Source organism: Vombatus ursinus, unplaced genomic scaffold (genome assembly GCF_900497805.2).
Source record: "Vombatus ursinus unplaced genomic scaffold, bare-nosed wombat genome assembly UNPS02014779.1, whole genome shotgun sequence".
NCBI lineage: Eukaryota > Metazoa > Chordata > Mammalia > Diprotodontia > Vombatidae > Vombatus > Vombatus ursinus.
Window position 1 is genome coordinate 47,726,318 of NW_020954557.1, and position 16,016 is coordinate 47,742,333.

General features: G+C 39.5%; 1 protein-coding gene across 2 annotated transcripts in view; it reads left to right on the forward strand.

The window, feature by feature from the left end:
* The first annotated feature begins 458 nt into the window (after positions 1 to 458).
* Positions 459 to 16,016, forward strand: part of LRP2 (LDL receptor related protein 2) — a 258,128-nt gene continuing 242,570 nt past the window's right edge. For both annotated transcript variants that reach the window (XM_027866126.1, XM_027866127.1), the window contains exon 1: positions 459 to 561. In XM_027866126.1, the coding sequence (XP_027721927.1) occupies positions 459 to 561 (103 nt within the window). The remainder of the gene's footprint in view (positions 562 to 16,016) is intronic.

Here is a 16,016-nt window from a genome sequence, read left to right on the forward strand (position 1 = left end):
CAAATTACGGCTGGTCAGATCAGCCGCTTAGTGTGCTAACTCGGCGCTGCGGTGTGTAAAGTCAGTGAGAATAGAGAGTGCAGGCAATGGGGGGGGGCGGGGGAGAAGAGAGAGAGAGAGAGAGAGTATGAACATCCCCGCTACTTTCAAAGCTACAAAGTAGAAGAGGGAGGGGCAGGCGACAGGGGGCCTGTCCCATTGGATTCCCTCATGCTAGTTCCGGGGCGGCTGACTATAAATGGCTTTATGCAATGTCTGGAGGGTGGAGAGTTGATTAGGAAACACTATGTCTCCACTGTAGAACGCGCTTTTCTGCCACAACTAGCGGAATAAGGCGAAAAAGCCGAAGAAGGAGCAAGAAAAGAGGCAAAAAGCCACGTGGTATCAAGGTCTGCTGCTGGAGCCCCTCCTGGGCTCCCCAGCTCTCCACGCTGCTGCACTAGCATCCTACGGTACCAATGGGACTTCGCTGCCGTCGTTCCAGGATGGACGGAGGGACAGCCGCTGCCTGCATACTGCTGATACTACTCATTGCCTGCACAACGCAGGTCCACTGCCAGGGTGAGTTACTGCAGGCCGGGTGCCCGGCGCCCTAGGGCTCCTTCGGAGCGCCTGTCCGAAGGCGGGGGAGGCTCCCTGGCCCCCGGGGAGCGAGCGGGCTTTCAAGTTCTCTCGCTGTCCCTGGGGCAGTTCAGGTTGCAGACCTTTAGAGAACAAGCAGGGAGCTCCCCTTTCCCGGCCTTTTCCCTAAGGGAGGAGTGAAGCCGGACAGACAGACTTTTGAAAGAGTAGCCGGGTAAGTTTCACTGACAGTTTACCTCATATTCACTCAGGGCTTTGTTCCTCCAGGGATTCCATCCCCTGCCCCAAGTCTCTTTCTTTCCAACTTGAAAATAGAATCTTCTTCCTCACCCTATTAGTCTTTCCCTGACCTGGATCATAGCAGACTTTGCAAAGATGGAGAAAGTAGTTCTGAAACTTGAGATTGATTTCCCAACTCATTTTCTGATTTGCCATTGATTGATTTTTATCAGAGGCTATTCATTCATTTTGAAACCCTCTGACTTTTTTTTCCCTCCCGCTTGTACTTCTGTTGCAAAGGGAGTCCTCTCCAAGAGTCCTAGTGTGTGATTTCCGCCCCCCCCCCACTCTCTAAGAAGCACCTGCAAAACTTTGCCACTTGTAAATCCAAAGAAACAGAATCACGTAATGCTCACGTCGTCTGGGGACCAATCGTAGCCAGAGGGGAAGTCTGGGAACTGGCTGGTGCAAAGGGGACGTGATGGTGCTTGGAGCATGACTTTTCTTTTTTCCTTGTGAAAATGTGGTTTGTAGGGCTTCTCTTGAGTGTGTGCGTGCGCGCGTGCGTGTCCGCTCACCATTCTGAAGAATATAATACAGACGAAATTGTTTGGTCTGAGGCTCTTTAAACTTCTTTCAAGCAGATGCAGACCCAGGAATTTGGAGCGGGGCGGAGGAGAAGGAGTAAAGAGATGGAGGATTGAATGGAAAGGGGAGAAAGGAAGAAAGAAGGGGAAATTGGGAGATAGAAAGGAGAAAAGGGAAGAAAAGGACCAAGAAGGAAAGTTAAGGAAGCGAGAGACACACAAGAATGGGGGATGGAGAGAAGAAAGAGAAAAGGTGAAAAAGTGGGAGCAAGGGAGCAAGGACAAATATGGGTGAGGAGAGAAAGAGAGAGTGAGGGGGGAGAAAGAGAAGGGAGAAAGAGGGAGAGGGGGAGAGAGAAGAGAGATAGAAGGGAGAGAAAGGGAGAGAGAGAGAGAGAGAGAGAGAGAGAGAGAGAGAGAGAGAGAGAGAGAGAGAGAGAGAGAGAGAGAGAGAGAGAGAGAGAGAGAGAGAGAGAGAGAGAGAGAGAGAGAAGAAAGCAAGGGAAGGAAGGGAGAAGAAAGTAAGGGAGAAGAAATGAACTGGAGAATGAGAGAACTTTTTCCTTGGGCTTTGCTGTTGCTAGGTAGCTGCTGAGAGCAGCATGTGACCAACAGACAGAGCTCTGCTCGGTGTAGGCTGCCGCTTGCCACTGGTACTAATCTGACTGTGAGAGTGGAAGAGTCTCCCTTCTTAGCTCCCTCTCTTTCCTCCGTCTTCGACAACTTAATTACCCTACAATGAATATGAAGCCCTTATTGTTGAAGGATTAGCAGAAGTAATATATTGATTCCCCTGAGCTGCATATTGGGGTGGGGGTGGTGATTCTGGAAGGCCCCCATTGATGGGAGAAAGGAGGTGGTGGGTAAACTGGGGGGGGGGGCAAATTCAAATGGTTAATCTGCTTTCTTTGCTCAACTCTTAGTGTAAGCTCCTTAGAGGGAATCAAGTAAGTATTTATACAGCAGCTCCTGCTAACAGAACCCATTTCAGACCTGGGAAGAAATCTGGAGAGGGTCAACAAACTTCATTAGTCATGGAAAACCCATGTGAAGGGAGTCAGATGGGGTAGATAGATAATAATTCCTTTGTGTCTCTTCCTCGATATTGAAAATGCACAGAAGTGTAAACTTGCTTTATTCTGAAGGGTCTCAGAGTCCGAGATGAAGTGTTCTTCTTTTGTAAATAGGGCCATAGGATTGATTAGATGCTCCCAGCAAAAGCCTGGTGAGGGGAAATCTTGACTTCACTCATCTGAGAGCAGAAAGTTCCCTTTCTTCTCTCCATCCCCCATTCTTGTGTGTCTCTTGCCTCCTTAACTTTCCTTCTTGGTCCTTTTCTTCCCTTTTCTCCTTTCTATCTCCCAATTTCCCCTTCTTTCTTCCTTTCTCCCCTTTCCATTCAATCCTCCATCCCTTTACTCCTTCCCCTCCACCCCGCTCCAAATTCCTGGGTCTACATCTGCTTGAAAGAAGTTTAAAGAGCCTCAGACCAAACAATTTCGTCTGTACTATATTCTTCAGAATGGTGAGCGGACACGCACGCGCGCACGCACACACTCAAGAGAAGCCCTACAAACCACATTTTCACAAGGAAAAAAGAAAAGTCATGCTCCACGCACCATCACGTCCCCTTTGCACCAGCCAGTTCCCAGACTTCCCCTCTGGCTACGATTGGTCCCCAGACGATGTGAGCATTACGTGATTCTGTTTCTTTGGATTTACAAGTGGCAAAGTTTTGCAGGTGCTTCTTAGAGAATGGGGGGGGGGCGGAAATCACACACTAGGACTCTTGGAGGGGACTCCCTTTGCAACAGAAGCACAAGTGGGAGGAAAAAAAAAGTCAGAGGGTTTCAAAATGAATGTTTTACAGTTACATGAATGATAAGACTAATAATTTGGACAACTAATAAATGAGTTTATCTGTATGTAGTCACTGAATGCTGAATGATTACTGGTTTTAATATTTTACCCACACACTGTGCTATACTTATCTGTCTGTCGTCTATCTGGCATCTGTCATCTTTTGAATTAGAGGATGTAGCTCAAGGTGATACTCTCCATGTACCACCTTCTACAGGAAGTCTTTCTTGGTCCCTTCAACTGCTAGTTGTAACTAGTTGGTGCAGTGTTTAGTGTTCTGGGCTTACAGTTAGGAGGACCTGAGTTCAAATTCAACCTCGGACAGCTGCTAGCTGTGTGACCTTTGGCATATCACTTAACTTCTGTCTGCTTCAGCTTTCTCGTCTATAAGACAGGGATAATAATAGCATCTACCTCCCATGGTTGTTATAAAAATAGAATGAGGTATTTGTAAAGTTCTCTGTGAACCTATAAGCCCTATAAAAATGTTTATTATTAGTGGACTCTTTCAATCCACCTTGTATTTCACTACTTTCTATTTATTGTTATTTACAATTCTCCTATAGATGCTTATGTACACTTTTTGTCTCCTCTGTTAGAATGTAAGCTTCTTGGGAATAGAGATTAAGTCACGTGCTCTTATCCAGGTGCTTAATAAATACTTGTTGATTGATCTAAGTGTGTCCGAGAAGCCTGAGTTATATTAGCTGTTCTCTCCATACAAGGTAAAATCTGCTTGCTGTTAGTTGATGTTATCACTTCCCTCCTTCCCTGAATCTGTTGCTGTTTGTAGGCTGTGCCTCTTCCTTTGTGAAGTTTTGTTCATTGAGCTTGCTTAAAATGAGGCACTCCTTTTCTGATGGCCAAATCTTGCTACTTTTCCATAGTAGTTGATATTTGTTTTACTCCTTAAGATTGCACAGGTCATCTCAGTAGGGCTTCTTTGCTTTTTTCCCTTTGGTTATGTGCAGTTTTTATTATAGAATCATAGAATATTGGGGCTGAAAGGGACTTTATAGGTCATCCAGTCCAACCTTTTCATTCTGAAGATGAGGGAACTGAGAGTGTTGAGATAACTTACTCAATGTCACCTGACTGATTAAGGTCAAAACCAAGACTTTGTCTTTCTGCTGCAATATGAACACATCTTTGACTAGCCCAGTGGATCTGGCAGAGTTCTAGAAACCAGTTATTCCCAACTCTCTTTTACATTCTGAGGCTAAATTTTATGTAGATGACCATGGTTAACTAACCCAAGACACTGTTCTGTGTAGTAGGTCTAAGTCTTGCCATGTAATGAATTAGATATAATCAATACCTTGAAGACCTTAAGCTTGGTCTAAGATTTGACAGCATTTCAATACCACACCTAGTGGTATATCAATTTAGTCTCCCGAAGTTGTGTTGGCCTTGTTGATCCATTTTTCTAATTCTTGGGCTATCAGGGCACATTCCTGAAGATCTTTGGCTGTGAGTAGGGTTTCCCTAGTGCAAGCTGCTACTTCATTAGATTTTCAAGCCCTCAAATTACTTGTTAGGTCATAGTTTTTCACTAACCCCTCATAGGGGTTCATGATTTGCTGCATACTTTCAAGACACTTTTAATGCATTTTGAAAGTAGTGTCATTAGCAGTGGAGAACTGTTGCTGAAATATCCAAATTTCTTAATGACTTTCACAAGCTATCAACCTAGAAGAGTTTTCCGGGGAAATATAATAATAATAATAATAATAATAATAATAATAATAATAATAGCCAATAATAGCTAACATCTATATAGCAACTGCTATATGCTAGGTACTATGTTAAGCACTTTACAATTATTCTCTCATTTTATCTTCACAACAACTGTGGGGGGTAGGTGTTATTATTATCCCTATTTTACAAATGAGGGAACTGAGACAGAGATTGAATGAATTGCCCAGGGTCATGCAGCTAAGTAATAGTCTGAGTCTGGATTTGAACTCAGGTCTTCCTGACTCCAGACTCAGCCCTTGGAACAGAAATATATTCTAGCACTTTCTTCAGGATTTATTACGGGTATAAACCACACTATTAAAAGTAGACTTATTTTAAGTAGTATAATACCAGTAGCCTTGAGTCATTTCTTGTAGAATAGCTCTGATTTGGTGCCCATGGGCACCTGGTTGGCCAACCATCATGCAGTTAGGATACTCACGTAAGATCTTGAGAATTTTTTTTAACCATTCATACCTAAAACTTGCAAAGTCTGGGGCTGCTGCTGCTGCTTACCATTTTGTAAGGGTTCCTTCTTGAGGTCAGGGATCAGGTTGTATTACACAGGGAATTCCAAAAGTTTTAGTGCAATTTTAAGTTTTAATAACTCCATAATATCTAGCATAGCACTAGCCATATGGTAGATACTATACTTTGTTGAAATCTAACAAAATAGAGGTTTTGATGGTGGCTAAGTTTCTCCTGTGTAAGCCAGGTTTCAAAGTATGTCTTCTCTGCCTGTCTTGAGTTGCACTTAAGTCAGTATTTAGCAATTGAACTTTTTAGAGTCCTATATAGCTGTCAGTCTCAAAGAATTTAGGCCAGGACATTGCCAATAGTTGAGTGAACCAGATGGTGTCTATAATTGCTAGCAGTTAGACCTTTTGAACATGCTAATTTTGGTGACATTTTCAAAATCCTAGGTCACGTGTTTAGTCTTCATACTAACCCTTCATACTAACTAAATGCTATGTCTATAGGAATTTCCTTCCTTCTTGAAAATTGTGGGTGGGATATGAAAGGCAGTATGGTGTTATGGAAAGAGCCTTGGACAGGTGTCAGGAGACTAGACAATCCCAGCTTTTACTCTCAGGTCAATTTCCCTTTTTGAGGGTCAATTTTCTCTTCTGTAAAATGGAGCATTTTGACTAGATTATCTTTAAGGTTCCTTCTGGCTCCAGTCTAATACACTAAATTCAGAAACTCTGCTATTCTTTGTGTCCCCAAACTTTTCTCCCCAAACTTGGGATCATGCACATACCATACCATTTTAGCATGTTCTCTAAATTCAAAATACCCTTGAGATGGCCTTGTCTGTGAATGACACACCTGCCAGTTATTCCTCTGCATAAAGAGTGCCTTTCATTACTTCAATTTCCATTCTTATTACTTTCTGGTACCATGCCATACACCCTATGTGGACCTGGTGAATGCACATTGATGACTGTTGAACGCATCTATTTAACTTTTAACATTTTGAAGTACTTAAAATTTTTAAAAAATATTAGCTCTATCAGTATTATGAGAGAACCTTGCATTGTTATTTTCATTTTTACATAAAGAAATATGGGTAGAAAAGTTAAGGGACTGTCAGAGTTACTGAGGGAGAACAAATCACCCAACACGAACCAGAGAGGGGATTCTTTGTGTTTCCTTGAAGTTTTCTCCCCTTACTACTTGGTCTAACCCAACAGTTTTCACTGATTCATTCTCATTTGACTCCCAGAGGAGTTGATTTGTCTCCAGAGCAGTTTCTAGAGAGTGAAGTGTGAAAGCAGCACCCAGGGAAGTTTTAAATTCTCAATACTTGTCCTATTCCCACCAACCCCAATCCTTTCCTGTCATTCCTAGTACTTAGTTCCTATTCCAGGCACCAGTCCCTTACCTCTGAGGCTGTATGAAGGGCAAGAATTAAAAAGAGTGGCTTAGAAATGTATTAAAATGCTTTCTATTGAGCAAATGACAAATCAGAAACCACGCCTATGTGCATTTCAAAAGTCTCTAAAATTTAACTTAGAGCTCTAACTCTAATGACATGCCCTTGGCACTGTAAGAGACTTCATGCTCAGCAGGGAGAAAGCAGGGGACCTTCTCACTGCGTTTGTCTCAGAGACATTGAGATCAATTGCTAATCTCAGATCTCTATGTGCCACATGGTGATCTTGTCCTGAGGCTAATTAACTGGGACTTTGTTTCTGGTTTATGTCTCATGGTGGGGACTGGAAGATTGAAAAGCTAGTGCTTTCATTTCAGAAGCAAGATTATGAGGTTTTAGCTTGGGGAAGTTCTCCTCCCTCTCCCTTCCCATTATTGACAAAAATAACACAGCAAAACCATATTTCAAATTACAGATGAGAAAATTTGAAGGTTTATATTGAAGTCCTTCATGCCTTTGGCCATTAACCATCAAAATGCCCTGACACCAAGGTTATTATTGCTGGGTTTTTTAAATTTTTGAGTATTTTTTTCTTTCTTTTTTGTTATTGCTGTTTTAAAAAGGGAAATAATAAGAGAAGGAGTTGAGCCACTTGCTACCCTGTACACAATGTTCTGTTTATTGCCCTGGGAAGGGGTCCTTGTAGAAGACGGAATTTTAGTCAAAAAGCCAAAGAAGCCCGGGGTGGAGGTGAAGAAGAACATTCTAGATATGGGCAATAGTCAGTGCAATTGTCCAGAGTCTCAACATGGGAGTATTTTGTTTGAGGAACAACAAGGAGGCTGGTGTCACTGGTTTGAAAAGTATGTGTGGTGGTGGAAGATGTAAGAAGGCTGCATGGTGCACATGTGTACATGTGCATGTGTGTGTATGTGTGTGTGTGTGTGTGTGTGTGTGTGTAGGGACTCAGATTATGAAGGTCTTTGTCAAGCAGAAGATTAATATTTGATCCTGCAGATGATAGGGAGCCACTGGAGATTATTGAGGGGCACAGTAGGAAGATCACTTTGACAACTGTATGGAAGATGGACTGGAGTGGGGAGAGACTTGTGGCAAGGAGCTCAACCAGTAGGGTATTCCAATAGTTTAGGCTTGAAGGAATGAGGGCCTGCTGAAGAGTGGTGACCACTGTGGTGAGTGGGATAATGAATTAATTGGGGAGGTTAAAAAAAAGATTGCCTTGTAGCAGTGAGGGCCTAGTTGAAGTTACATAATAGAAATCTGTGTAGACTTAGAGATTCCTTGAAAATAAGTACCTGTTCATTGACTCAGGAGAAGTTATAGTTTCTATTGGATGAATAAAAATGAATATTGATTCATCAAATCTAATAAATTTTTGTTGTGCTCAAAAGTTAGCACATTACATTTTAAGGTCTGCAAAGCACTTAACATCTGTTATCTCATTTGATCTTTACAACAGCCCGGAGAGTTTAGTTGCTGTTATTATCCCATTTTATAGATGTGGAAACTGAGGCAGACAGATTAAGCTACGTGCCCAGGGTCACACAGCTAGTAAGTATCTGAGGCAGGATTCAAACTCAGGTATTCCTGATTCTAGACCCAGAACTCTATACATTTTGTTACCCAGCTCTCTATGCTGTGTACTATCTTAGTTTGTTATGAATTCTGATTGCATTCATTTTATCATTCGTGTACTTTTTGGAAGGAGGTGGCAGGGACATCTGTGGACAATCTAAGCAACACTAATCAATAAATTAACAAGCATTTCATCAGTGCCTTTATCTGGTGTGGTTAGAAAGTGTTTTACGCAATGTAATTTGTAGTGAAAACAACCCTCCGAAATAGCAGAAGTGGCAGTGAGGTATGATATATTATAATTATGCTAGACTTGGATTAACAAAGATTCAATTTTAAACCCATCTCTGAAACTAAGGGAGTGTCCAAGTGTAAGTTTCTTACCCCTTCTAAGCCTCAGCTTCCTCATCTGGTAATATGGGGACAGTAATATTTATACTTATTACCCACTCACAATGTTTGTGGGGAAAAGCTTCTTAAATCTTAAAGTGTCCTATATGTGAGTTGGTATTAACAAAACTCTAACCTCACTTCTCTTTTTTATCTTTCTAAGATGCATTTTTCAATCATCCTTCTCAGAGCATCCAGGACATAATTTATTCCTATGATTCAGGTTCATCGTTATAAACATCAGTTGTTGTATGTACTGAGCTGTAATATGGTGATATCCTTAGTGACTGTTGAAGTGCATAGGACAGCTTGTCCCAGAATAACCAGAGACAAATGTGCTTTTTGAATCTTCATTCTTGCTTTTTAGCATTTCTGTCTTTTTTCTTGCTAGATTGTCAACCATTATTACTTACTATCCTCAGTATGCCTGTCTCAAACAACCTGTTTATCCTTATAATTTGATGTTTCTAGTGTGCTGTGGGTTAGGAAACGAAGTAACCAAGATAGTTACAATTGTGTATAAAGAAAGAGTTAATAGGTTCTGATCAAGTGCTGGGTACATTCTGGGTATATTGAAGGAATAAAGGAGATGGATTACTCAGAGGTCTTTTTTGGGGGCCTCTCTCTAGGTTTTCAGTTGTGTCCTGCATTGTTGAGGTTATCAGATAGGTAAAGTGTTGCCAAAGCCATAAGTAAGGTAGAATGACTGGAGCTTTTCCCCCGGGCATCATAATGGAGAGACATTCTTCTTCCCCGTGGCCTCTCTTTGGTCTGCCACTCCTATGTCTTGAGTATTTTGTCAACCCTATATCCTGCTCCTTTTCTTGGTATGTTTTGTGCCATAAGAGTCCCACTTCTCTCTCCCTCTGCTACTGAGCCCTCTGCCTGTTCTTGACTATGAATTCCTCTGAAAGTATTTCCAAAGTCTGTGACGATAACGTAAGTCTAAATTCTGGATCCATGAGAAAGACCTTTGCAAAGAAACCTCTCTTCCACCTTTTTGCCTGCAGTGCCTGCTTTCCGTGGGCATTAATTTTCTGCCATTGCCTTCATAGGGACACAGATTTTTTCAGATGAAGTCATCACATTTTTCCCCCTCAGCTGTCCCCTCCCTTGACCAGGCCTGTCATCAGAGCATGGGTCTGGATATGCTTTGCTAACTGTTCTGGGCAGCTAGGTGGTACAGAAGATAGAGTGCTGGGTCTGGAGTCAGGAAGACAGTTCAAATCTGGCCTCAAACACTCCACTAGGACAAGTCACTTAACCCTGTTTGCTTTAGTTTCCTTATCTGTAAAATGAACTGGAGAAGGAAATGGCAGATCACTCCAGTATCTTTGCCAAGAGAACCCCAAAAAGGGGTTGTGACGAGTCAGACACAACTGAAAACAATTAAACAGCAAAACTGTTCTGGGAGCTTTTCTTCATTTGCAGGTTTTCTTCCTCTCTTCTTAGGTGGGATTTATCTTCTGTTCTGTCTTTTGTGATACCAAGATTATAATGAGGTAACATAAACTAAGGAGAGATTAAAAAGGGGCTAACGCTCTGTTAAAGCAGAATTGTAATCAAATATCCTCAGTTTTCCCTAGAAAAATGCCCAGGCATCTAATATAGAAGATGTGTAAGAGAGATGACTACATCATCTTGAGCCCAGTTCTTTTTGTCCAGGTTAATAAAGTCTTACTGAAGATAAAAAAGTTTTCCTGGGTGAGAGTTAGAAAATCAGGCCCATTATGAACTTTGGAAGATAGTACCAAAATGATGCCAAATTCTGGAATGAAAATCAAACTTTTCATTTGAATATAGCTACTTTTGATCCATGTTGCCATCCCACAGAGGAGGAGGAAAAGGAAGAAGGGGCAAGAGTCAAAGACTTCCTCTCTTTTTTATTTATTGAGGTTGACTCTCTTCATTCAAAATAGAATTTCTACCTTGATAAACTTATGTAAGCATGATGCTTTAAAAAAAATTCTGGCTACAAGCCATGTGCCTTTATCTTAATAACTTTGGATTGAACTATTTTTAAAGGACACTTATGATTGGGTTTTTAGACCTGGCTTTAGTCTGTCTGGGATGAATATCTAGGTGGCACAGTGGATAGAATGGTGGGCCTGAAATCAGAAAGTCCTGAGTTCAAATCTGGCCTTGGATAGTTTCCCTGAGCAAGTTACTTAACCTTGACTTGCCTTAGTTTTTCATCTGTAAAAAAGGGACACTAGTAACACCCATTTCTCAGGGTTGTTGTGAGGATCAAATGGGGTAGTAATTGTAAACCACTTAGCATGGTGCCTGGTACATTGTAGGTACTATATAAATGTTAGCTATTATTATTATATTTTTTATAAGTTATAGTAATGGTGGTGCCTTTTGCTTTTTACACCACAACTGTTTTTTGGTATATACTCTCTTATCACCACACACTATTGAATCTTTTCTTATAATAATGAAAAAACGATTAAGATTAATTAATCAATTAACAAGCATTTAATAAATGCCTACTATGTGAACATGTATGCCATATTTGCCTGTAGTCCCTCATGTCTCTGCTAAGAGGAAGAACTAAATACATTTCTTTCAGATGCTACTTTCACGGCCACTGAATGATATCAGAAAGTGAACCCCAAAGCCTTTTGCAACATTTCTTCTCTCTCTGTTTCTTAATTCCTTAATGTTGAGATCAACCAATCAACCAGCAAGTATTTAAGCATCTGTCATGTCTTATGCACAGACTCTAGCAGGAGAATCAAAGCTCTTGTGGTTCCATATAAGACCCTGACTAAGAAGGAAGGGAGATAGATTGACATAAGGACAGCGAAAAAAGAAAACTGCAACCTTCCTCAGAGCATACATAGCAACAATGTTGTTGATTTGCTGGCAGTCTCCTGTGTTACCACAGCTGCCCAGGACTTTCAGGGGGGTAGAGTACTTGAGCTGATTCAGTGTCAACCTTCCTCCTTCCACCCCAAACACTTGGTTCCCTGTGAAAATTCTCGGTATGTACAGAATGGGTCATTCTGCTATTTTTAGAACAAATTTGATACAGTAGCTTCCATGAAGAGATAAGATGAGGTTTTTAGACATTATGTTAGGGAACTGTCATTCTGTGTTTAAACAGAGCACAAAGGCAAGCTGTCTGAGGCTAAGGGTGCTGGGAACACAGCCTTAATTCAACCAAAGCCTGTCTTTAAAGAGGGGTGTGGTTTCCCAATAGGAGAGGAAATATGGCTCATAGTGAGAAAGTCACTACTGGTCTACTCAAGAAATTCGTAGATCTTCTTCTGTGTGGGACTGAAGAAAAATAGTGGGTGAAGTTAAAGGGGAACCTGGACTGTTGAAAAATCTTGTTTTCCTATCATTCAGGTCTATAAAGCAAATGCTTCCATCTTTCATCTTTGTCTTCCCAGAGCCTGGCACACAGTAGGCACCTAATAAATGCTTGCTGATTGATGATTCCTCATATTGACTGTGCTTCATTTAGTCACAGACTCCTCAGGGAGCCATAAGTAGGTTGATTAAAATAGGGGTAATAACATGGGATATTTGGAGTGGTGATTGAATACATCAAGATGGCTGAAGACATTTCAAAATTGTAACATGAGAATGATAAGTTGTCTCTGGCAAGGGGAAAGAGAATTCTTCATCTATAGGACATTAAATTGTACCCCTATTAGTGGATCTGCATGAAAAGATATCGACTTTTCAGCACAGGTACCGCTATCATACCATCCCCTATCATTATAGCCCCAAATCATCCTCTCTGGCTTTCTTCCTTTTCTGCTTAGCTTTCCCCTTTTCTTTTTTATCTACTTTTTAGATTCAGCTTCTAGTTCCCACACTATTCATTTGTCTGTAATATCCTCTCAGTCTCTGTCTACACCTCTTCCATCAATCTTCACTTAAATATCCATCAATGGAAAGTTCAACTGATATCATGTAAAGGACAAAATAGAAATAAAGCCTTTTAGTTTCTACTAACATAGCACATTTTCTAGAGACTCCAGCTGTGAACATTTGTTGGGTAATCTATTACTTCTCAGCTTGAAATAGGAAAATAATTATGGTAATCACTGACATTTAAAGATTTGCAAAGCACTTATCTCATTTGAACCTCACCACAATCTTGTGAAGTAGGTACTACTGGCATTTTTATCCTCACTTTACATATGAGGAAACTGAGGCCAAGAGAAGCTAAATGACTTTTCCCTGGTTATATAGCTAGTATGTTTCAAAGGTTGGATGTGAACATAGGTATAGCTGACTCCAAGTCTAGCACTCCGTTTTGTATACCACATGAACTGCTTAATAGTAAAATAAAATAAAGATGAATGAAACAGTTAATTTTCATGTATATGAATAATGGTTAAGCATTTGTAAAAAATTCATCATGACATTACTTTTTTAACCTCTTTACGAATATCTAGGGCAATGAACTGTTTCAAGAATTTGCTCAGTAATCACTGAAAACTAGAGAGAAAAACAAAATTCACGGTTAAAAATTGAAAGTACTAATGGAATGATATTTAGTTAAAGTTAGATTTTTCTTCACTGTCTGCTAGAATTGTAAATGATTAAGCTGTTGTTACCTAGACAAAGAAAGCATTAGAGAGCCCGTTAAGAAAGATGTTCAATGTGTTTAATATTCCCTATTTGTCCCCTCTAAGAAAAAAATATCAAACGGTCTTTCATATTTGGTGCTGACTAGAAATATGAGCAACGAAATCCCTTTTTAATCCAGATTTATTTTTCATGTGTTCTGCAGTAAATGAATGAAAGATTCATTTTAGGGGAAGTTGAATGAAGTTTCATTAAAGACCTTCCATTCTTTTCCCTTTGGGCTTCCAAGGATTGACTTGTCAGGCTGACCTGTGCTTTCCCCCAAATATGCGTTTTTGTACTGTTAGCTTATTGACAGATCAAAGACCACTAGCCTTTGTTTTTCTTTCAAAGAGGCAGCTGGCCTACTAGATAGAGTCCTGGACTATACAAGAAAACCTGCGAAATGTTCTTTCTGGTGCTGTCACTAACTAACTATGTAATTTTGTGGGGGGGGGAAGAGGAGGTTTCTAGTTTTTTCATCTGTAAAAAGTAAGAAAAATAAAACTTTACATTTTCTCAAGGGTGTGTTTAAGTATTTCCATGAGTTAGCACTTACATATTTTTGAGATCTTCAATTTAAAGGCTTAGTTCCTCAGAAGAAAAACATGCTTTTGCTATTCTTTGGCCATTTTTATTGAACAATTTCCCTGATATGTTTTTGAAATAATAACAAGAATGGATTGGTTCGAAAGTTAGTTATACTGTTATGTTAGACAGACAACTCTTTGGGAAAGTGAGACTTTTCCAATATATTGAAATGTGCATACATATATATTTTCTTCTAGATGTGTTCATATGTATACAAATATATACAATGCTTCCTGTGAAGGTTGGAATCTTAATAGATTAGAATCTTGGAAGAAAACATACTCTAGAAACTTCCATTGAAGAGGACAGAGGTTTACATTTTATTTATTGATTTTATACTTTTACTCCAGGAAAATGAACAGTTTGTATTTTCAAAGAAGATTAAGTTAGTATAGATAATTGAATGTGTAATTAGTCAACAGATCAATTAAACATTTTTTAATAGTTCTCACCCAATTTTGGTAAATAAATGGCCAAATTCTTCAAATGTACTTTTCAGATTAATGGGTTATTTCCCAATTTGTCTTATTGTTGAAAAGTTAGTTTTTTTCTCACCAGTCTTCATCTTTCTCCCCTTACTCATAAGAAATATCAATCCAGTTTTAGTTAATATGGATACTCTGAGGTAACTTATAATATAAAGTTTAAAGTTCATCTGTTTACTGAAAAGTCAGTGTCAGGAACTCTTTGCTCTTCCAGCTCAGCACATTTTTTAATGAGAATGGTTTAGAAAATGAAGTTTAATAGGTAATCGAGTACATATAAAAGTGGAGGTAGGACAGGGAAACAAGGAAAGAATGTAACTAATTTCCTTTCAAGGTTTTCCTTCCCCCTGTCCCTAAACTAAACTGAAAAACTGAATTAGAGTCCAGCTAATTTGAAGCAGGGATTGATTTATATTTTTGGGTTTAAAAATTGCCTTTAGTCTGTAACTAAATTTCCTAGTTTAAATATAACTTATTGAAGCCATTGTGAATACTTTTGGCTTGAGTCTTTGAGGCTTGATTGCTTATTCATTTTTTAAGCACATAGATACAACTGACCTCATTAAAAAGTACATTGAAAAAATTTTCGGCTTAGAAACTGTCTTAACTTAACAACAAATATTTTGATAGTGGTTTCCATTTTCACGGAATCACAGATTTTGAGAGTTAGGACACTGTCCACCTAGTCCAAGCCATACCAGGAAGAAATACCTATTTTAACGAAGTTTCCAAAGCACTTTCCACAGGTGATAATCTTGAGATGTAGGTAGTAGAAATGTTATTATCCCCGTTTTATAGATGAAAACTGTAAGATGGAAACAAAACCTCAGAGATATTAAGTAACGTACAGTTAGTAACTATTAGATTCAAGATTGGAAGTACTTCTTCTGTACCATATGAGGCTGAATAATAAATTGTAGATCTCAAAGATGCCATTGAATTTTCTATGGCTGAATTAATACATTGGGCAATTTTAATATTGCTTCATACATTGGGGCAAGTAGAACAGGTTTGTTTTGGATTTGAATGAATTTTTTCACATAAAATATTAACTTTTTTGGGTTGATCTTTTTGAACAAACTTTTTTTGTCATATTTTGATGTAGATTAGATATAGTGATATATTGAAATTACCAAAGTTTTGAAAAAGATAATAAAGAATACATTTCTATTATACATATGTAGTCTAACCTTGTGGAACTTAAATCTTATGAATGAGCTTATAAGCAAATCTCAAGTTCCTAAGTAAAATTTTACAAATGTATCCCCTTCTAACCTACCACTTTAGAAATTCTGGACCCATGTCCTTTTCCCTTCATGACCCCTGAGTACTGCAAGTGCTGTTCAGATGTTACCTATGCCTAAGGTAGAAATTTTATCTTGTAACCTGCAGGTTGTAAAGGAACCAGGTGACTTTTTCTGTGGTCTCAGAACACACTTGAAAAAAATTTCAGATTTTAATTTTTTAATCAAGTGAGTCTATGAGGGGTTAGAGGATAAAAGG